Source organism: Podarcis liolepis (assembly GCF_965112155.1).
Source record: "Podarcis liolepis genome assembly, chromosome: 1".
Classification (NCBI taxonomy): domain Eukaryota; kingdom Metazoa; phylum Chordata; class Lepidosauria; order Squamata; family Lacertidae; genus Podarcis; species Podarcis liolepis.
Window position 1 is genome coordinate 107,343,373 of NC_139554.1, and position 23,506 is coordinate 107,366,878.

A 23,506-nucleotide genomic window follows, 5' to 3' on the forward strand; every position below is an offset into this window, starting at 1 on the left:
ACATTGATTTTAAGGGGAATAGAACTTTATTAATATAATTAGTTAATTGATTGATTGATTGAAACCCCACTTAATTGCCACGGTGGCTTCCAAGCCAGTGGTCTCCCACTCCCTTAAACAAAAATTCCCATGGAGCGCTTGGAAATTGCTGCAGGTCTGGCAGGTAGCTCTTGCTGGAAATTTAACAGTAAGGATGGCTAGGGGCACAAAAACACAAGGACACCTTCTGAGGGGATTGGGGGGAGCTTTATTTCTTACACAAATAAGTGTGGTGGTAATAATAATAATGCTAGAAGGGTTCCCAGAGTATTTTTGAATTTGTGGATCATGTGAAGTTTATTATTAGGATTGGATTTAAAGCATCTCCTGAAGGCGAAGTTGTTTTTATGGAAGGCAACTCTGCGTCTTCTGCAATCTTCTGTCTCTCTCTGTTTGGGGGATTAGTTCTGTATTCATATTTTATGTGTGGTCTGTATGCTCTATCTGAAAAACACAATAAAAATTGTTAGCGCACACAAAGAGAGATAAAAAAAAAGGAAAGAGAATTGTGGAGGTTCTTTGTGGACCACTTAACTATTTTTCTGCCTGTTGTGGCCATTGTGACACGCTGTGTGATTTTTAAAGGTATTTTTAGTGCCTCTCTTATTTTTTAATCGGTGGTATTTTATTCCACAGAAAGAAGCAATAAAATTCAATTAAAGATCAATGGGAACATTTAATGCAATGGAGATGCCATTTCCTGTCTTCAACCACAAAGACACAGATATGCCACAGGCTGCCAAAATGAAGCTCATGGTCTCCTGAAGGTCTGTGGACCACAGTTTTGGGAACCTCTGCTCTAAACAGTTTTACCTCTCATTGGTGGTTTTGCAGGGTGTGTGTGTGTTTAAGAAGAGAGAGAGAGAGATCCTAGTATAGTGGTACCTCTGGTTACAAACTTAATTTGTTCCGGAGGTCCGTTCTTAACCTGAAGCCGTTCTTAACCTGAGGTACCACTTTAGCTAATGGGGCCTCCTGCTGCTGCCACGCCACCGGAGCACGATTTCTGTTCTCATCCTGAGGTAAAGGTCTTAACCCAAGGTACTACTTCCGGTTTAGCGGAGTCTGTAACCTGAAGTGTTTGTAACCCGAGGTGTTTGTAACCCGAGGTACCACTGCACTCCTATTGTGATAAAAGTTCGAGGCATAGCTGTCAACTTACCCCTTTTCTTGCGAGGAATCCTATTCAGAATAAGGGAATTTCCCTTAAAAAAAAAGGGGAAACGTTGACAGCTATGGTTCAAGGGAGGAGCATATAATGCCTTACATGAGCAGCAAAAAATGAAGTCTCGGTACTCCATACTAGTGAGAGCCATTGCAAAAGAAGGCACTGCCTCTAAAACTAAATATTGGTAAAAACATGATTGACATCCAGGCACACTGGGACAAAAATATTCCTACACACACAAATAATTCAGTGCCTGGCAAATCTGCTTCCTTTCAAAGGTGCCTCCATTTCTGCTACCTGAGGTTGCTGCCTTCTACATAATGGTGGGATCTGCTGCCATTGCCACATGGAAGAGGCTTTGGGTTGCGTAAATGTAATGCTACCTCAATGTTCCAGATTTCTGCTTGCACTGACAGAACATTATTCTCCTCTTCTCCCCCTGTGCACTCCCTAAATCTGTTCTAGGGGTTACGTCAACCCTCTGGAGCAAATTTGAGGCAGGTGCAGGGCACGGGGGAGCAGAGAAAGTCCTGTTGTGGAAGTGAAAATCCTTTCCCTGATGGGACATGGTTGCTGAACTCTTGGAGTCCATATGCACCCCACATCCAGAGGTATACTTGAAGGTGTTTTCTTCATCTAGTTCTCTGGCTGAAACTCAGTCATTTAAACAGCAAGTATACAAGTGCTTTTTAACCTGCTCCCCATCCATGTGTGGAAAAACGGTTTGTTGGTTTGCATGATGGACATATTAGGAACATCTGTCCAGGAGAAATCTGGGGGAAACCCACAGGATCCTCCGGAAATACCCACACTCTTTTTACAAAGTTAAAATCATTCATAAAGCATTTCCAACACTTTACATGCATATGGCCAACATACCGGGGCCACATACCGGGAGTGATTGTGGCCCAAGGTGGTTGTGTCACCACCCAACTTAAGAGAAGTCAGCTGAATCAGACCAAAGACCCATCCAGTCTAGAATTCTGTTCTCATAGTTAGCCAACCAGATGCCTATGAGAAGCTGGAAGAAGGACCTGAACACAAAAGTACTCACACATTCACACTCTCCCACATAAGCTGTTCTCACACACACACACACACACACACACACACATCACTGACCTTTTCACCGCATAGTCTACTTTCCTTTTGTCATCACCACCAAAACTGACAAAATTTGGGGGAGCTAGATAAAATGTTTGGGGGGCTGAGCTGTAGATCAACCCCTACAGACAGGAGGTTGGCCGTTCCTGGTGTAAATGAAGAACTAAGTGCAAAATAAGCAGCCTTCAACACCAACACCTGCTAATAGGCAATCCAAGAAAAGCTGGTCTACAGTTAGCCAAAATTCAGGCACCTCTGAGTTGGTTTGTTGCTCAGCAGCCACTTCAGGAACTCTTTGCCAGCCTCCTCATCCAGGAATTTGTGGTAATCGCTGGTGAAAGTGCCATCCGCATGTCTTCTGCCAACGTTTTCAGCCGCTCCAGCTCCTTCTGAGAAACTTAAAGAGGGGAAATGGACAAATAACATCCTTGTGGGTCAGAATAAATATATCCCCTGCCTAGTCCTTAATGTTGCTCAAATTCTCCCCAGCAAAAAATGTATAGGGCCAAATTTTTGTATCTTCTAGCAAAATAGCACTAAGGACATGTTTGCAGACCTAGAAAATGGTTTCTTAAAGAAACAAAAATAATAATTCATAATAGCTTGCAAAGGGCAAACGTTTGGCACTTTCAGCCAAGACTGAGAGCTTTTAATGTCCTGATGATTTCAGTGTCAGGTTTTAAAGCTCATGCTTATCTGCCTAAATAAAGGGAACTTTAAAGTGTTTAACTTGGGCTTCTTCACGCTTCAGCAGTGTTCGCCTGACCAAATATTACACGCAGCGACTATTAATCTCAGCATGTAATACCAAATCCCACCAGTTGGGATTAATATCTCTAGCATTATGCAGCTATGACATTGAATACAGACATCTTATTCTAGTGCTGAATTCCTGCTAGTGGGTTCAGGAAATGTTTCTGGAGCCGCAGATCCATTTTAAATAAGTGGGACTGCTCCAGATTAAGCAGGTTATGGATGGGAGCCTTCAAATATGTACAAGAGACAGCTATCTCTACTGTTGATTCATCATCACCCGGGGAACCTTCTGTCTAAACTCTTTGAGAATGTTGATGCAGTATTTCAGTATTCTCTGAGAGCTGTGTTTCCAGAGAATAAAGTTGTTTGCCTCATCCTAGACAGTAATATCCTTCTGTGTGAGGGGATGTATACGGATGCAAACAATTTTTAAATTATTTCACAAGAGAACAAGTTTCTTAGTATCATGTGAGCCAGCTCCTCTGCGTGAGACCACAGGAATGACAACAGAACAAACATTTCCTGAGAAAAAGTTCAGTATTCCTTGCTCAGAATTTTAATCAAGTTCAGAAACAGAAGATACAATATCAAACCGAGGGTTCCAGTGCTACTGTTGGAAGCAAAAGGCAATATTAAAATGTATTCCAAGCATGCTGAACCCAATATACTTCAGAATTAAATGTCCCCACATCAGAGCTGACTGTTTCATCATTTATTTATTTTTTACTTCTTAATCTCTAGATTTAATTCCTAGGAAGGGGCTGGGAGGAGAGAGGGGGAAATGTGTCAAAATATCTGGCTGTCAGCAACATCAAGGAGTCCTGATGGGTTTTGTAGAGAATCTGCAACAGCCTGCAATATTATTTTCCTCGATCTTTTTGATGATGTCTAAGCATATAAGCATACAGAGAGGAATACTGGCCCTGTTTTAATGGCCTTGGGGGTTGCTTTCAGCAGGTACACAAACAAGAGAACTGTGGCTTGCTGTGATCTTTGCCAAACTAATGTCTTAGATTTGACTGGTAATAATATCAAAGCAGCAGAGTCAGTTTTAAAGAACCATTACATTCTCTCAAAGCTATAAAAGGTCTCAGGGATAACTACACAGTTGTGTTTTTAAGAGAAGAAAAACGGGAGCAGATTTTGAGCAGAAATGTGGCATGCTTAACCACTTGCCATTTCTCTGGTCCAATTCGCCCCTCCAAGGGTAAAGGGTGAGCCAAGGGCTACACGGCCCATTTTGTTGCTTTTCTCCTTACAATCACAGTTTTCCTTTAAACCAAAGCAAACCACTCCATGCGTTTGTATGCAACATGAGCCACTATGTTATAGGAAACAGAGTGCAAAAGAGGAGTGTTGCTTTCCCATCTTGTATGGTTGCTTTCTCTTTTTGTTTCTGATTCAATGACTGATATCCAGTAGGACAGGTAAGAGCAGACATATACCATGCCTTCCTGCCAATTACAAAAATGTATTTTTGTCTATCAGATTATTATCGTCACCACCATCCCTCTCCAGCCATTGCCACAGGTATCTTCTCAAGAGCCACTGAAATGCCCAAAGTTCTCTATAACCAGGTGTTTCAGAAATTCCTTTTTTTTACTCTCAGTTGTCTTTCTTCCTAACTTCCAACATGCATCACCGTGTTTGACTCTCAGATCTCATTTTGCTATCATCATTACAGCAATCTCATAATCAATTTTTATGGCGCTCCTATGGCATACGCAGTGTCTTTTACGGCTGGCAATATAGATTTTGAGCACGGAATCGAGGGAAGGAGGAAGAAAGGCAGGAAGGAAGTTGGGCCCTGCTCAGAAAGAGCTCACAGTCTAAAGGTACAAAACAAGTACAGATGGGACAAAGCGTGTTGATCTTTCGACTGCCAGGCCGCACAGGCAAAAATGTGTAGGGGGCTTGCAGACGTCTCTGAGTGGGCTTATTAAGGGAAGGAACGGAGGCAGAAAGATGCCGTTCCAAATGTGCAGTCACTGAGGAAGATGGATCAAAGTCAGCAGCAGTGGGTAGAACAGGCCAAAAGGATCAAAAAGAAAAGGAGGTTGTCACGAGAGTGGTGAGAACAGGATGTAGGTGGTTACTGATGGAGTACAGGTTACTGATGGAGGTGTTGGCAGCCTAATGTTATGGGATGCTTTGAGGCAGGAGAGGAGGGGTAAATATATTCAACGTAACACACAGCAAGAGTGGGAAGGCACACACACACACACAAACACCCTTTTGTAAAGGGATGGGAAAGACAGTGACAGTGTGATGATGAGCTTTTAGCAGCAACTTCTTGAAAAGGAGGGGAGGAGAAGGAGAGGCTTGAAGAGGAGGAGTTTGTACAAACTTTGGAAACGGGAAAAAATGGAAGGGAAAGGAGGATGCTGGGAACAGCGGCAGATTGGGATCCTGGGGCAAACAGGGAACCAGAGAGATTGGGGTTGACAAAACTTGGGGTGGTCAAGAAGCCAGGTGCAAGACGTTTGAATGGAAGCAAAGCAGGATAGGGAAGAAATCAGAGGAAACGTGAAACCAACATTGATCTTCTGTACCACTTGACCTCATGGAGAAAACGTGACCCATTCGAGCATGAAACAGCACAATCAAAGTCTCAAAAGAACTACATTTTAATTGGCAGGTGGATCATTCCACACCCATGACAACATTTTCAATTACAAAAGAAGACTATGAAATACAGTGAGGAAGGTGTGGGAGCAATACATTGTGGTTCCAGCAGGCTTCGATTGGTATTAATCCCCCCACCCCCCAAAAAAGCTAAGAAATGCTTAGCAACAGATGGATTCTTACTCTCTTCTTCCTCCTCCATTTGCTAGCCAAGCAATGAACTCCTTGGCAGCTTGGCTCTCCAAGTAAGAGCTGATGTCACTGGTGAAGGTGCCATCAGCATGTCTCTCGTATTCAGCATGACGCCTGGCGAGTCCGTTGCTAAAAGAAGAGCAGTTGCCTTAGAACTAGGAACGCTGGTGAATTTCACAATAATCGAGCATGCACACAAGCACAGCTTCATCCACTCATTTGCAAGCTTTGAGAGTCGATTGCGCCTCGGGCAAGTGTTAGCAATATTTAACAAGACCGGTTGCGGCGGTGGCAAGAAAATAACAAACTGAAAGGCTGTGTGTAGAAGTTGGTTGTTGTAACTGTACAGCCCTTTTCAAACTCAGATTGGCTGCGCTTCTGGAATGTGTGCTCCTATGATCTCTGCTTAGCTAAGGTGATGGCACTAGCCATGGGTCGGGCACACCAACGCCTCTGTTGCATTGCAGGAAGAAGAAAACAAAGACACTGCAAGACAAGCAAATCACAGTCTGCCTGGGTGTGTGCAGATGGATGCTCGATTATGATGGGCAGCGATGAATGTAATGGCAGCAGAACGACAAAGAGCAAAATCCATTGTGCAAAAAAGTTATCGCAAGAAAGGTGAACCAAAGTCAGTTATGATATTTTAAAAGGAGAGGGAGAGAGATTGGACCGAGCTGACATGTGATGAATGAATAGTAGACTGAAACAGAGAGAATTTGAGCAAGCATGATGTGAAAAACAAATGAGCTGGTCAGTGACTGCAAACCCCATCCCTACTCATGACTCAGGCTGCCTTCTTTGTCTTTTTGCTCCCAGCATCTCCTCCATCTCTCTCTCTCTCTCTTTAGTGCTGACCCTATAATGAGCCATTTGACACACGCATCTCAGGTGGCAGACTGCCTACTCCATCCACCACTTGTGGATCCACCGGCCACCACTGCCACCACCACTGCAGCCAGCCCACCATTCACTGTGACTGCGGCCACCACCATTGCCCACCCACCAGACACAGACTGCTGCTTCAGGGAAGCAACTAGAGGTGCTCCGAGGTGGCTCTCTGGACTTAACACTCCTGAGTTGGAGGCATTGTGGTTGAGGCAGCCACAGAGAGCATAGACAGATCATGTCAGTTCAACTGCCCATCCCATTCTAACATGACCAAGAAATAGAAATAGGAGGCATTCAGATTGGACCAGATGATTCTCAATGGGTAGAGATCTAAGTATCCTCAGAGGGAAGGAGAAGGTTTAGCCCACACCAGGGGCCAAAGGAAGAGAAAAGGGAGAGTGTGAGTGGTTAGGTCAGATTCAGTTGTGTCCACCTGGAAAGAAGTGGGGCAGTTCAAGGTTCCATACGACTGCTTTCCAAAGTGCTAACTTGCACGTGGACACATTCGGTCTGCATTCCCAATAAGCCAGTTTGGTTGTCAAAATTAGCATGGAAGGTTATTTGGCTGGCTCTCTGATTCCAGGAATTGAGGAGACAGCTCCACTGCAGGACAAGAGCTATTAAGGTCTTCAAAGGAGACTCCTGCTGCCCTCCCCCCATCACATCCACAAGGAAATGGCTCTAGTGCCAGCCCGGTTTAGATACTGGTAAAGAAGAAATCTGTACTCCCCCCCCCCCCCCCGCGGCTCAATCAAACCTACTATTCGGTTAGGAAGATTTGCCTCAAGCAACTGCTGACACCACAACAATGTGATCCACACCTGTATATCATTGCAAATTCTAGCATTTAGCAGACCAAGCAATCCTAAGTATAGGGAGCCAGTGGGACCCACTTGACTGAAGCCAGTGTTAGTTACCCCTATTCCAAACTCAGTTCAGGAGTAGGGCTACTGGCAGCTGAGCTGGCCAAGTCTGGCAGAGGGAAAACAAGTCTTTAAGACCGAGTTTCACTTAACAGCACCCCTTTTTGCTGATGTACCTCTGCAGGCTTGCTAGATCACATGACTTAGCTGAACAGAGTTAAGATCTAGGGTAAGGAACTTATACCAATGTAAGGTCCACTTGATTTGATTCAGCTTGCTACACCAGGATGAAGATGTTTCACTAGCATTTTGCTAACTGAATCAGGATTTGGAGCTTATGCCGGCATAGCCCAGCTATGCCAGGAAAAAGCTGGCTGAGCTGAAGATCTTCTGGAGCCGACCTCTCTCAACCCAGCAGGTTTGGGGTTTGAATTGTCCCCTTTATGGCATCTGTAAACAGTTGTCCACAATAGCACCTCTGCAGCAAGAGGACATACAGCACGGGTATGGAGATGTATCGCTTGATGAGGAATCAGGATGTGCTTAACGGTGGAGGTGCTTCCATCAACCTTTTGCCGGCCATGAGTTTTGCTAAAGGGTTCCATTCCCTCCCACACACAAAATGCCCAGCCAAATCAAAGGTGTCAAAGATTCCATTCATCCAGAAACCTCTTTTCATTCTAGGATCAGTGAGGATAGGGGCTGATAGCTTCATTCAGGGGAAAGAACGGAATCAGTGGCCGCCTCTAGTGTAGACCTTCTTTTTGAGAATTCTTCCCAAAGACACCTCAAATGGAAAATGGATGTGTTCCCAACCTTTCCTGATGCGATACCTGAGTCATACTGAATCTTCCCTTGCTATTCCCCGCCATTTCAGATTTCCACAAACATATCACTACTGCATTTCTGTTTGTTTGGAAGTTCATGCATAGTAAAACTATTCCCTATATGCATATTATTTTTGTTAAGTTTTATGCTGGATCCCGTTTCACTTTCCCGTTTTTAGAATCCCTTGGTTTCCCCCCCTCCACTGAATTACATTATGCTTAGTGATTCTTGTGTCTGTGTTAGATTCATGAGTTGAATGCCTACATATTTTGAGAAGCACCGTTAAAGGCATTTAGTGTGAACCTATGTAAAACTCTGTAAGCTTGTTAGCTAAGGACTACTTCACACTCCTTGTGGACATGACTACATATAACATATTTTACATCCACAAGTAAAAATATAATGTACGCAAACAGGTGCATTGCACAGGTGCATGTGTCTGGAAGTTGTGATGGGCTCTGGTTCCCTGCAACCTGCACCACATGGTCTCATGTATCCACTTGGTATTTACCCCCACGTAATGTGTGAAGTAGACCGGGCATCATGATCAATCAAGAGAACATAATCCAAAAGGCAGGTGTGGGTGGTTCTAACAGCACACTTGTCCACAATGCCAAGGGAACAGCTACCTGTGATATCATGTCTGAAACTAGCAGACATCATTGTTTTTACCTGACTATACTTGAATTCATTATAAAAATCTAACTTGAGCTACTGCCCTAAGCCCGTCTATTTGTGTGTCACTGTCATGGAATGGAACAGCCATGAAAGAGAAGTCACCCCCAATCCAGGAAGGGTCATGCACAAGCAGAAAGAGGTTTCCATGCACACATAACTTCACAAAAAGCTACTGTGTACAAAAAGCCACATTTGGTACACCCTGGGAGGACAGCCATAGTTCAGTGGTAGATTTGATCTGTGTGCAAAAGGTCTCAAACTCAATCTCTAACGTTACCAGATAAAAGGATCAGGCAGCAGCACTTGGGGAGGGGGAACCTCTGCCTGAGGCTCTGGAGAACCACTGCCATTCCGGTCTAGCTTAGATGGTTCTCTAAGGTGGGTGTGAGAAACCTTTGGCCCTCTGGATGTAGCTGAACTATGAACCCCACCATTGCTGGCCAAGTTTGCTGCGGTTGATGGGAGATGAGGTTCAGCAGCATCAGGAAGGGCCAAGCTTCCCCACAGCTGCTATAAGCATCATCATATGTAGACATTATGTGTTGGGAGAACTTTTTCCAGGAGGCACACCTTCTCTCCCACCAGATGGTCAGATCTGCATTGTCAGCATTGAGAGGGGAGATTCTTCATAGGCAGTAGCATCCATGTAGCACGCTATTGCACTCGAGGGCTAATGTTTTCCAGATTTTGTGTGTGTGTGTGTGTGTGTGTGTGTGTATAAACTGAGAGCACTTCCAGACTGTTGGTGTTTTCAGGTGGGATGCAGTCACGTACTGGCAAATTTATAGGGGAATGGAACAAACCCGCTTTCCCAAAAGATTGGACTTTTTGAAGTAAGGAAGGTGGCTGGGAAATGTGCTGGAAAGTATGGGATAACACTTGCCTCGACACAACTGTCACCTAATGTCTCCACAAACAGATCAGAAAAAAAGCTTGTTAAATAGCCAGAATTCTCTAATCTCCCTGCAAACCAAGAGGAATGAGTACTCAATCAACTGTCCACCTGGAAGTACCCTAGTCAAATTGGTTTAGGATCTGTTTTTTTATATTCCCTGTGTTAAAAAAAATAATTGGAAAATACTTAAAATACCTTGAGAGATTGTCCAGGAGGTTTTCTTTCTCACTCTCTTCACGTCCTTGTCTGCAGCAGAGGTCCATAGGCATTAGGTTATTAAAATTACATTTGCACAGATATGTAGACGGGGGAGGGGCATTGCACATCAGTTAACTATTACAAGCTTAAATGGATACAACAAGAATCATATAGGAATTCCATTACGTCTACATTTAATTCTATTAAGATCCCAGCGTTGTCTTTTGTTAGGGACATAATTTATATATGTATTACAACTGATTGACCAACCACTGCACCCAGCAGCTAAAAATGATCAATCCCGTTTGGTGTCTTAGGATGAAAGACACCTCCAAAAGTGTTTAGGACCACAACTCCCATCAACCCCAGGGTGGCTACTGGGAAAAGCTGGGCTTAATCTGATGGGCTGTGGTCTGTTCAAAGGGAACATTGGCACAGCCACTCTTGATATTCCATAACCAATGGAAGGCTGTGAAGTTCTCCTTTGCATACTGGGAGGCTGTGGGATTGATGGGTAGGGAGGCTGCCCACAGAATGAACTCAGCCACAAAGACAACAACACTCCAGAGGGACCCCTTTCCTGGCAGCTCTCTGCTTGCCCTATGCAGAACATAAAGTGGTAGCACCATGACCTCTTAGATTATCTAAGACTTTCACATATACCAAGAGAGAGCTTCATTTATCAAGTTGCTAGCCAATGTCATCTGATTAAGGCATTGTTCGACAGACTGATGGAACAACAGTGATGGCTAAAGTGAACACAAGACCCCAAAAGAGAAACAACAACAACACACATGACAGTGAAGCAGCAATGGCAACGAAGTATGTGGATAGCAACATATCAAATACTGATACGCAAATGAGAGACACCAAAGTACCAAATGACTTTGGCTGTCAGCATGAGAAATGGTGAATGATCCAAACATAAAGTTGTGAAGGAGAAGTAAAGAGGGGGTGGAATAAAGAAAAGGAAACCCACAAACACAGTTGCTTTATTTCAAGAGTTTCCAATAGTACATTACTTTTGCTTAGATTTTGCTGCATTGGTTTTCCAAGCTGTATTCCAGGGAAGGCTGGTGCTCCTTAGAAGCTTAGCTGCTGGTCCTCAGTCAGAAGATTATCAGTGGCTAAGCAATGCTGCAAAGGTCACTGTCAGTGCTCCTACAGGGGAGTGTTATAGGTCACACTGTCAGATCATTCAGGGCTACACTGGTACCTGATCACCTTGGCTGAGAAGTGAGAGGACACTTCCTGGCATCTTCTTCAATGGAATAGGAATACCATGGCAGATGAACTGGAATTCCTCAGTTGACAAATCAGCAGAGTAAGGCTTCCCCGAAGGCAAGCATTTGAAAGCCATTGCTTTACTGCACAACAGTACTATGGGTAGGATCCACAGTGGACCAATTCCTTTCCTTGTGCTTTCACCTTGTGCTGAGGGGACATCCAGATGCATCCAATGAACTTTTTCCTTGGACAAGTCTGTTTCATGTAGCCAGCTACGCACACAGTTCACGTCTAAGGATGTTCATATCAGTATGCATAACTTTCCTCCTTGGGCCCACATTCTTCTGGGAAAGAGACCATAGCTCAGTGTGCATGCCTTGTGTACTGAAGGTCCCTGATTCAGTATGGTGTCTCCAGTTAAAGATCAGGTTGCAGGTAACAAGAAACACCTGCTTGAGAGCTTGGAGAGTGCCTGGTAGTAGAGTAGATAACTTTGGGCTTGATGGGGAAATAGTCTCACCCTGACATAAGGCACAGGTTTTTTTTCCTATGAGAAGGGCACATGCTTCATATACTAAAGATCCAAGATTCAGTTCCTGGCATCTCTAGGAAAGTAGGACTAAGAAAGACCCCATACAAAACTCTGGGGAGGTGCAGCCAGTCAGTGTAGACAATAGTGAGTTCGATGGACAATGGTCTCACTTGGTATAGTGTTCTATAGTCCAGCCCAAATGCACCAGTGTATTACAGTACTATAGCTGGAACATACCTTGCTCTGCTTTAGGAGGCTATGTAGACTGTTCTGTCTATTGTGTTATCTTCTTTTAAACCACGTGCGAGTTATTATCTTGATCCTACATATGGTAATGTTAAACTTCCAAATAAAGCTGTTCCAAAAATAATTTCACTTAATGGCCTTACAACTTTTTCATTCTTCTGGTAACAAAATTGCAGATTTGAATGTTTCAAAAGGTCCTCATTGTCTCATCTCTGAAAATGTGTGTGTGTCTATGCATTGTCTGATAGGATGTTTTAAAGGAACAGCTTTAAAATAAAACTGGTGTACAGGTTTTATTTTGCCATTGCCGTGTCCTGGTTAGAGCACTTCATTAGGGCCTGAGATACCAGGGATGAAATCCCCACTCAGCAATGAGCCAAAAGGCATACCAGCAATGATAGTCAGAATTGGGAGGAACGATAGCTGCACCAGCGCAGTATCATTCTGCTATGAGTGTGATTCTTCAGGTATGAATATGAAAAAACACGCACTGGATTGTAGCCAAAGCATTCAGATGTTCTTCAGCGTTAAACTCTATTGATCAAATGGGAGTTGCTCAAGTAGACAGTGTTTACTGTTGCACAATTCCAATTCCTTTCAGTGGCTTTTGCATGAGAAAACTTTTCAACTTATTCAACTAACACCTATTGGAAAATGTTACAATGAGATTTACCTAGCATCTGTATCTCAGGGTGCTGGAAATTACGGAGTGACACATTTGTGGCAAAGAGATGACACTGAATTCTTTGTGAAAAGATGCTTTTGTAATAGATTCGAGTGATGCTATTTGCTCCAATCTCTCAGCATAGAATGGGCTGTAAATCAGGATGGATAGCTGGAAGAACAAACAATTGGACAGATGACTGGATGGATGGATGGATGGATGGATGGATGGATGGATGGATAGATGGATGGATGAACACTGAAGCTCTTGGAATTGATCCAAACTCTACATATTTAGTTGGATGAAGTTATCCCATCATCATGCAGTCTCCTGGGTTTATATGGTACCAGGTACACCAGCATAAGACTTTCTTGTGTATGCCATGTGGCAGTTTATAAGGGGGTTCAGGTGGGGTGTATCCATTTTGCTTACCCGCTTCTTTTAGTGTTCATTAACCACTGTACAAAATCTTGAGCTCGTATTGTGTCCAAGTACTTGCTGTAATCGCTGGTGAATGTACCTTGTGAATGACGTTTCACTTCATTCAGCTGTCTAGAGTCATCTAATAGTTCGGCCTGGGAAGCCTTGAAGGATCTATAAGTGTGGTTTGTAACAAATTATTTGTACTGAAAATTGCACATTTTGAAAGTCACCGTACCATGTATCAACCTCCTCATAAGAGATATGCAACTAATGTACTAGAAGTAATAATGGCTGCTAAGAAAGGATTGTTAGTTGATTAATAACAGTTTGGTAATGGGAAATAGAGATTTTGCTTACACAACAAAAACCAAAGGGACAAAAGCACCACTGGTTGAACTGGCAATTTCATTTGCTGCTGGCTTATCCAATTTTTGGGGGGTGGAAAGATTAAATGATAGCATCTTAAACGGACTTCCGTGCCAGCTCTGTTACCAGAAAATATGTAGCCCACATTTGGGTTATTATAGCATTAAAAGTTTGATCTCTGGTGTTTACCTGGATTTCTCTTCTCTGTCTTGAAGGGCACTTTGCCAGCTGCTCTGTACAATCATTAAAAGCAACCCAGCCACAAAGTACATGTTTTTCATTTTCGTCACCTGTAGGGCAGAGTTAGAGGGGGAAATAGTCATTGCAGCCTGCTTCATACACTCAAGACCTGTCCTGAAGACACTGAAAGATGGATCAGCCCTTATACCTCCATGTGGAAGTCACAAAGAACTATTCTGTGTACCAGAGGAATTTACATAGGAAGAAGCCTCAGACCAGATTAGATGATCCATTCATTTAATTCACACACCCCAGCCCCCAGTTTATGATAAGCCTGAAAACCTCAATTTGTGTTCAAAGCAGTAGGGATCATTTAATGTACCACTCTGACTGACAGCAGTTCCCCCAGAATCTCAGGCAGAGGTTTTCCCCACCACATAGTTCCTGAGATGTTTAGCTGGAGTTGCCAGAGATTGAATCTGGAACAGTTTGCATGCTAGGCACATGGTCATACCTTTGGGGGAAAGCCATGCTTATGAAGAATCTACGTGTCAATATAGTGAAATCCTAATGGTTGCTAGCACAGGCATAAAGTCTTCCAAACATTCTAGGCGAAACCACATGACTAGTGGATTTTACAGCCCCAACCTGGAGTGTTGCTGCCCAGCAGATACAACCCTTAACAGCTTCTGTCACAGGGGTGTGACATATGAATATGAGCCTTTCTTGGAAGGACACCCACTGAAATCAGTTTGACTTCCTTCCCTGTGGAATGAATCTCCATAGAGACTAAAAATTAATAGATGGATTTAGAGGATTAAATATGATTTAGAGCAATGTATCCCAAACTTGAGTCTCCAGCTGCTTTTGGACTATAGTTCCCATCATCCCTGACCACTGGTCTCACCAGCTAGGGATGATAGGAGTTGTAGTCCGAAAAACAGCTAGAGACACAAGTTTGGGAAACACTGATTTAGAGAGTGTAAACATGATTACTCCATAACTCGACTGCGTAAATAACGAAAAGGAATTCCTAGCACCCTGCGATATGGCACAACTTTTATGTGGGTTTCTATTTTTAGTTACCAACAACTGGCACAATTCTGCAAAACTGAGTTATGCAACCACGTCTCTCTGAAAGCAGGGGCACGGGACTTGATCAAAGCTAACAAGCTCTTTTGCTATGTTAGGCCCTGTTTTGTAACGTGTTTCGTAAGAATGCACACAAACTGTCCTGCCGCCACTGCTGCCTTGCCTGCCACCGCCTTCCTTTTCAGATTTGCAAGAATAACGCAGTCCTGCTCTCCCTTCCTTATGTCCTTCAGCAGTGCAATGCTGCCTCCTAGTGCTATTTCCCAAGAGGGCATGTTTCTTCCCAATGATATTCTAAAAATCTCAAGCCGATGCTCTCGGTGGCCTCTCTTAGGGATGAATATATATGCTGATGAAGACACTCTCCACAACATCTGAATCAAGAGAGGCTATGCAAGCTCTGGACCAGTGCACAAACACAGTGGTGGATTGAATGAGGGCCAATAAACAGGGTCCGAACCTTGGGGAGATGGAAGGTTTTTGGGTCTGAAATATAAGCCAATTGCCTGTTCTGGATGGGGTGATGCACCCTGTAAAGGATCAGGTACATAGCTTGGAATACGCATGGATGCACCTTTGTGATTAGAGGGCCAAGTGACCTCTGTGGCCAGGAGTACCTTTTCCCAGCTTCAGAACATAATAAGAGGCTGTTGGTTCAGGTCAATGGCTGATCTAGTTCAGCATCCTGTTCTCACAGTGGCCAACCGGGTGTTTGTGGGAAACCTGCAAGCAGGAGAGCATGCTCCCCTCCGATGGCTTCAGCGACTGGTATTCAGAAGCATTGCTGCCTTTAACTGTGGAGGAAGAGCACAGGCATGTGGCTAGTAGCCATTGATCGTCATCTCCTCCATGGATTTGTCTACTTCTCTTATAAAGCCAACCACATTGGTGGCCATTGCTGCCTCCTCGGGGAGCGAGTCCCATAGACTGACTATGTGTTGCATGAAGAACTGCTTTCTCATATCTGCCCTAAATCTTCCAACATTCAGCTTCACTGGAGGTCTGCAATTTCCTGTACTATGAGAAAGGGAGGAAAACTTTTCTCGAACCGCTTTCTCCATAACGTGCCTGGTTTTATAAATTTCTGTGATATCACCTTTTACTTGCCTTTTCTCTAAACTAAAAAAACAAACAAAACCAACCCCAAAGCTGCAACTTGAAAAACAAGTCCTTAGCAGTAAACTCTGTTGAATTAAACAGGCTTACAAGCCAGCGTGTTCAGAATCAAGGTGTATTGCTGCTAAACTATATACAATAGTATACAGAAGATTTTATTTGTTGTTGAAAAACCTAGGTGTGTGCACCATCATTGGGGTGCATTGTGATGTTCCAATTTACAAAAGTAGAAACCAACACCATGCTCAAAAAGTAAAACGGAAAAGAATGCTTGACAAATATGGAAGAAAACTGCCTTCCTTGCTAGGAGCAAGGAATTGGCAAATCTGACCATTTTGCTTTCTCTGTTTCCCATTTTTCTGTTAAGTCCAGTTCTCCACATTTCAATCTTTTTTTAAGTACTCATGAAAATTCGCCATCATTTCCGCGTGAATTTCTCATAATATGCACATTTTTGCATGCAATTCCTCCTGATAGATGCGTTTTTGCAATTTCTCGTTATATGACGCATCTTTGTATGCTATTTACTGTAATATATGTTCATTTATGTACACTGTACCCTAGTTTCTGCATTCTTGGCTGAAGAAGTGCATTGCAAAATTCAGAGAAGTGCAAAGTTCCAGGGATAGTTATGCTTTGGTTAAAGAATGGTTTCGGAAAGGGTGAATTATGGCTTACATTGGAGGCTACTCGTAGGGCACTGTTGGCTATAATCCAGTGTAGGTAAGACAGTTGTTTACCATAGATTTATAATTTTCTGGAAGCTGTCCAGAGTGGCTTGGGCAGCCCAGTCAGATGGGTGGCATATAAAATCATCATCATCATCATTTTTCTCTCACACTATCTAAAGGGTAACATGATTATTGTGAATTGAGGTAAGGAACATGAACTGAAATGGTGTAAGAGAATAAGATTCCTACGTGTTAATTAACACACTTTTAATTTCAGATTTTTTGGAGTGGGGCTTAGGATGGAACAGCAACTCATTATCCCATCACCTTGAAACTTTCTCATACACTACATAGAAAAGTTTTCTACCATTCATCCATTGGTGATGCTGCTTCAGCCACCAGAGTTCTTGGCTTATAATTCTACATCATTTAGAATAAGACAGAGAAGTTATCTCCAAAACAAAGAGATCAATGTACCCAATAAATTGTTATTTCCCATTGAATCCACAGGTTAAAGAATATGTATATGTTTGGTTGCATTATTTTCAAATAAATGAAATGAAATGTTTAGGAAAGATATCAAAGATGGCTGACAAAGATTCAAAATTTCAGATTGAAATAATAAATAATGACCACAAAATTCTATCCAAAATGTACAAATTGTTGTTAGAATAGAATCTGAAAGATGAGGAAGTCAAGTCGGTAATGATACATTGGGCCAGAGATGTTGGCTATAATATACAATTTGAGGATTGGGAAAAATTATGGAAAGAAAACTTAAAATTTACAGCATGTATGACGTTAAAAGAGAATGTTATGAAAATGTTTTATAGATGGTATATAACACCGGTGAAATTAGCGAAAATGTATAAGACATGTAATAAGTGTTGGAAATGTAAAGATAAAGAAGGTTCTTTTTATCATATGTGGTGGGAATGTAAGAAAGTGAAAGGCTTCTGGGAAAGGATATACAATGAATTGAAGAAGATTTTAAAATATACATTTATAAAGAAACCTGAGGCCTTTCTGTTAGGAATACTAGGAAATGAGATAGAGAGAAAGGATTGTAAATTTTTCCAATATGCAGTGACAGCAGCAAGAGTGCTACTGGTTCAGAAATGGAAACAACAGGAAATACCGACGGTGGAAGAATGGAGAATGAAGTTGTTAGACTATGCTGAGTTGGACAAATTGACTGGGAAGATTAGATACTTAAGAGACCAAAAGTTCATCGAGGACTGGGGAAAATTTGCGGAATATCTGGAAAGCATAAGTGAGGGACAGATAATGCTAGAGGTGTTTAAAAAAGCACTGTGAAAAACTGAGAAGTATTGTCTAAAGGGAAAGGAAATGAAGGGTATAAACAATGACAATATAAACTAGGGAATGCATAATAAAAGAAACATTTTGTGAAAAATTGGATGTGAAATTAGTATGTATGTTTTGTTTTGTTGTAAATTAATAAAAATTCTTATTCTTATTTCCCATTGAATCCTCTACACCCCATATGGATATCTATTTTAATGCCTATGTAAGGTGTAAAAGATCACTTCCTGTACCTAAAAATTGCAATGGAGTCTCTATATGTGGATCGGGGCCCTGGTTAAGGTCAGAGACATTTAACACTCACCCCCACCCAGTTCTGTGATGCAAATCTCTCCTACCCTGAAACTACTACTAGCTGGAGATGGGAAAACATGCAGGCAGATTGTACTATTGCACTGAAGAATTAGGAAGTGAGAACGGACTGACTCCCCCTTCTCTTGCAACAGAGCTCCATCTGAAATACTTTTCAGAAATGAAAAGGAATAGGGAATCCAATCACAGATTCCTGCATTGCAGAGTCAGATCAATAATTTTTTTTAAAATAGACCCTTTTATGGTAAAAGTGTCATAAACTGAAAACGAATTGAGGGTTAACCATCACAGTGTGATTCTGCAGAAGCAGATTAAGGACATGATCCAGCCAAAGTTTAATTTTTTAAAAAAAGTTTTTATATACTTCTGCATCATAAAATATTAGGGCAGAGCACAAGATGTATTAAAAACAGTACAAAATAATCACTAAAAATAAAATAAAATAAATGAAGTTAAGCATTTTAAAACTTCAATTCAATGAAGAGAATTAGAGAGCAATCCTTCGTACAGTCAATGAAACTTACATTTACAAGGAAAAAGAGATAGGATCAAGGCTGCATGGCATAAACTGAACTCTTCTTGGCTATTCATGGAGAAAAAAACTAATTACAAGGAAAAAGAGATAGGATCAAGGCTGCATGGCATAAACTGAACTCTTCTTGGCTATTCATGGAGAAAAAAACTAATTACAAGGAAACAGAGATAGGATCAAGGCTGCATGGCACAAACTGAACCCTCCTTGGCTATTCATGGGGCATGAAAGATCTCAACTTTGGCTGGAGTGTTCCCAAATTTTGTTTGGCTTACGAGGGTAGTGCTTTTGAAATGTTGCTCTTTAATTTAACAAGGAACAATTCTGTGTCTAAACCTACCTTTTTCTTTTTCTTTTTTTAAAAAAACAAAAAATTGAAATACAAAATATCCTCATTTTTTAAAAACAACAACAAAACAAACCACCCTCCCTCAACACTTTCATCAGGAATTTTCTCATAATTATACAATCAGTCTTTCTCTCTATCTGTCCATAATTTTATCATAATTATACAATTAGTTTTTTTCTCCCTGCCTGTTGTCATTTACTTCAGTATTACAAACAGCACAGCTTGTGAGTGAAATGGATTTTAAACTAGTTTGCATTGTGTTTCTCAATCCAATGCTTATCATCAAGAGGGAGAAAAAGGAAAACTATTACAAAGCAACCTGTTGATGCAGCCTAAGTTAGTCAAACATACAAGAAGTTCTCCCAATGAATACTACAGGTAACTTATCTTATTCTTCTTACCTGTGGGTATTTTGGAAGGGATATGGAGAAGCAGGAAAGGCAGTGCTGTCTCTTTCTTCTGGGACTTCTGGAAGCCTTGAGGATCCAAGAGTAGTTGTCTGCTAGTCTCTCCTGCTCAGTCACGGATATCTATATATACTGTTCAGCTCTGGCAAGCACTTATAGGAGTGCATCATTGCTGACAGTTTCCTTAGTCAATTGCGGTGGGGTGGGGGAATTCTGTTGTTTGCCATTCTTTGCATTTGACCATTTTTTTACAACTGATTTCACACGCCTGTTCTGTTTACTCTGTGACATCAGTGTTGACACAGAGCCTAACAAAGTCAATGAGGTGTCACTGTCAAAAGAACTAACTGTCACCGTGATATTAGACCGACCCAGCGTAGGAATCGAGCGCTTGGGAAACAATGCATTCCTTATGGCACACACAAACACAATGGGAGCACAATTAAATGCAATTCATATTTGATCGCACAAATACTGTGGTCACGATCCAGAATAAGGCGTTTTAAAGCATTCCAGAATGAAGTATTCTAAAAAACCCTTTTAACACAGGGGGCTGTCAGACCATTGATTCATCTAGCTCAGTATCATGTTCACCTACTGGAAGATGCTTCCAAGGGTTTCAGGAAGGGGGTATTCCCAGCCCAACCTGGAGATGCTAGGGATTCAACCTGAGACCTTCTGCAAAAATGATGCAATTGTAAAACTGAAAACTTTTTTTTAAAAGTAGAACCTGGGACTTTCTCCATACAGGGCAGATCCTCTACCACTGAGCTACGGCCTTATTTGTCCACCTGTGTGTGATTTATTGGTGGTACTGCTGGTACAATGGCGGGTGGCGCTATGGTCTAAACCACTGAGCCTCTTGGGCTTGCTGATCAGAAGGTCGGCGGTTCAAATCCCCACGAAGGGGTGAGCTCCTGTTGCTCTGCCCCTGCTCCTGCCAACCTAGCAGTTCGAAAGCATGCCAGTGTAAGTAGATAAATAGGTACCACTGCGGCAGGAAGGTAGATGGCGTTTCTGTGTACTCTGGTTTCCATCAAGGTGTTCTGTTGCACCAGAAGTGGTTTAGTCATGCTGGCCACATGACCTGGAAAGCTGTCTGTGGACAAACACTGGCTCCCTCAGCCTGAAAGTGAGATGAGTGCCACAACCCCATAGTCACCTTTGACTGGACTTAACTGTCCAGGGGTCCTTTACCCCTTTACTTTTTTTACAATGCATTTTAGGTTGGGGTGTGTCCCCTTACTTGACAGTCCATGCTTGAGGATCCTGTTACTGCAAGGTTGCAAAACCATGCACTGTAACATGGGAGTGGGCTCTATTTAGCACAGCAGTATCCCCTCCAAGTGTCCTGATTATCCAGGGACAGCCCAGGATCCCGGCTTCTGATTTGATCCTGGAATGTCCCTATTTTCCCTGCCAGTGCTGCCACCGCTGAGATTAGAAAGGAGGATGTGCCAGCGATTGTCCCAAGTGGCAGCTGTGGCTGTGAGGGAGCATCCCATTGCCTCTCCATGGCCGCTGCTGCCAACCTCCTCCATTGGGCAGCTCACAGCGGCTGCTGGAGAGTGGGCGAGCAGGAGGAGAGGCCTCTGCTCTGAGGGGCAGGCTGAGGGCACGGCTCCCCAGAGAGCCAGTGTGGTGTAGTGGTTAAGAACGGTAGACTCGTAATCTGGTGAACTGGGTGTGCTTCCCCGCTCCTCCACATGCAGCTGCTGGGTGACCTTGGGCTAGTTACACTTCTCTGAAGTCTCTCAGCCCCACTCACCCCACAGAGTGTTTGTTGTGGGGGAGGAAGGGAAAGGAGAATGTTAGCCGCTTTGAGACTCTTTTGGGTAGTGATAAAGCGGGATATCAAATCTAAACTCTTCTTCTTCTCTTCTTCCCCTGGGTGAAAAGAAAGGGGGAGCGGAGCAGAGCGGAGCACAAGGAGTCTTGTTTGTTTGTTTGTTTGTTTGTTTGTTTGTTTAAATTGCTTTGTGCACCCATGCCTATTCTTGCCCCCTTTCTAAAATTTAGTGTGTGTTTTTCTGTTTGTAAATCTACCAAAACAGTGGCACACGTCCTCCTGTCTTGCACTCTCTACAAAGACCTGAGGAATGAGATCATCACCCCACTCGTACTAATCATCCCAGGGCGCTCAAGCACTGCCACAATGTCCTTTCCTTTATCAGATCAAAGTAATCAGATAACATTAAAGGTTGCTAGGTTCATAGCAGGGACAATCAGAATAAGGGCCACTAACTTAAATTGTGCTCTTATATCAAACTTCCTTTTCCGCGTATACTGTAATGTTTTACTTTTGCTATGGCCATTGGCTAATGCGAATAAAGGGTTATCTTATCTTACCAAAGAAGAAAATAAAATAAAATTTGGTTTAAGGGTTTTTCTCAGGACGGTGGAGGGTGTGAGTGCTGTGGTTGTGGTGGCCCTCACCCTTTTTCTGACAGGAAATACACTGCAGGTGGGGGGAGGACAAAAATGGGGGGTCGAGGAGGGGTGGTTGGGGTGCGAGAGAGAAATGTCCCTATTTTCAACTGAGGAATGTTGGTGGGTATGCAGTCGGACTTGTCTTCTAAGTGGGTCTGCATATGATTGGCCAGCACCTGCATTTACAGGGCTGTGTGCCAGATTCATCTGAATCCCAAAGTGAATTGAGCCAGTTTAGGTGACACTGGGCTTCCACCAAGTCAGATTGAGACAGCCCCATATTGAGTCAGGTTGGCCCACCCAGAGCACTCTGGGTCTCTCAAGGGGCAGGATGATGGTTGGGAAGAAGGAGAAGTCATCTGGCTCTTCAAAGAGCAGCACAGGGCTAAGTTTCTAAAAGGACTTTCCAATAGCTCTGTATTTTGGCTGCACACTTGATCCCAACAGAGGAACCCATGTGTGCAGCCACACTGAGCAGGACTGAACCCTCAAGAAACCCGAATCACCCTAAAACCCCTAATTAAACATTAGCTCTGACCTTGAATTGATCTGGGCCAGATCCAGGCCAAGTATACCCGTGTGTGTGTGTGTGTGTGTGTGTGTGTGTGTGTACAGCTGTAGTATTGACCACAGCAGTCCACAGAGCTCAAATTGCTTCTGTAAAGGATGTTGTGCGCATCCATGCATCAAGACGGTAAATGGCCGTTCATGGGATGACGTTTGATCTGGACTTTTTACAGAGATAACATTGCTTACCCACACATTGCCTGCTTCTCTCTCCCCCCCCCCACAACACCTGTATGCTTCAGTGCCCATTCGCTTCTGATGGCAAATATGTCAAAATCAACACCAGCAGCATTTGACGTTAGTAATGGGATAGGGAGACAGGAAGCACAAGTGACTTGCTCTTCCTGCTCATCATGTATCTTTGCAATGTCCTCTGTTTAATTTCCACATCTGTCCCTTGGGTCAATTCTGCAAGCTGTCCACACATTGGGAGACTGCACAGCTAATGGCAAAGGCAGCTGTGGAGGTTCTACCTAAGTCAATGGGGAAAAGGAAGCAGAGGCTATTGTACCTTAGCAGACTATTGGAAATGATTTTTTTTTAATGTACAACTAGCTCTATCAGCTCTATTGGGCATATCTGGCCATTAATGTACTCTACACAGTCCATGAAACATTGGTGGAGCAGCACGTACAAAGGAGCTGGAATGGAAGAGCGAGTCTAATCAGGTGTGGGGCGAAACATAAAGTCTCCTAAGGTCTGCTTTGTGGTTTGCCATCAGAATAGCTTATTTATTTCAAAGCATTCTATGCCTCTTTCCCCAGGGCGTACACTTTGGGGCGTGGCCATATTCCAGAGCTAGGGCATCTGATCATGAAGAAGACCCCAG

General features: G+C 43.0%; 1 protein-coding gene across 3 annotated transcripts; it reads right to left on the bottom strand.

The window, feature by feature from the left end:
* Nucleotides 1–230: 230 nt before the first annotated feature.
* On the bottom strand, nucleotides 231–19,782 carry GCG (glucagon). 3 transcript variants are annotated; one of them, XM_083495117.1, is made up of 7 exons: nucleotides 19,675–19,782; nucleotides 13,885–13,985; nucleotides 13,339–13,500; nucleotides 10,235–10,285; nucleotides 5,876–6,013; nucleotides 2,565–2,708; nucleotides 231–483 (listed from the first exon to the last, which is right to left on the bottom strand). In XM_083495117.1, exons 2-7 carry the CDS (start codon nucleotides 13,974–13,976, stop codon nucleotides 480–482), a joined length of 591 nt encoding a protein of 196 aa, XP_083351243.1. In that variant the 5' UTR covers nucleotides 13,977–13,985; nucleotides 19,675–19,782; the 3' UTR covers nucleotides 231–479. The 3 variants fall into 3 exon arrangements, with proteins under 3 accessions (XP_083351243.1, XP_083351245.1, XP_083351244.1); XM_083495119.1 differs by lacking the exon at nucleotides 13,339–13,500; XM_083495118.1 differs by lacking the exon at nucleotides 5,876–6,013.
* Between the last annotated feature and the right edge of the window lie 3,724 nt (nucleotides 19,783–23,506).

Coding starts and splice junctions, on each gene's coding strand:
- GCG (XM_083495117.1), bottom strand. CDS start 13,976: ATGAAAAACATGTACTTTGTGGCTGGGTTGCTTTTAATGATTGTACAG. Junction 13,501..13,884: donor GACAGAGAAGAGAAATCCAG/GTAAACACCAGA, acceptor CCACACTTATAG/ATCCTTCAAGGCTTCCCAGG. Junction 10,286..13,338: donor ATGAACACTAAAAGAAGCGG/GTAAGCAAAATG, acceptor CCTCTGCTGCAG/ACAAGGACGTGAAGAGAGTG.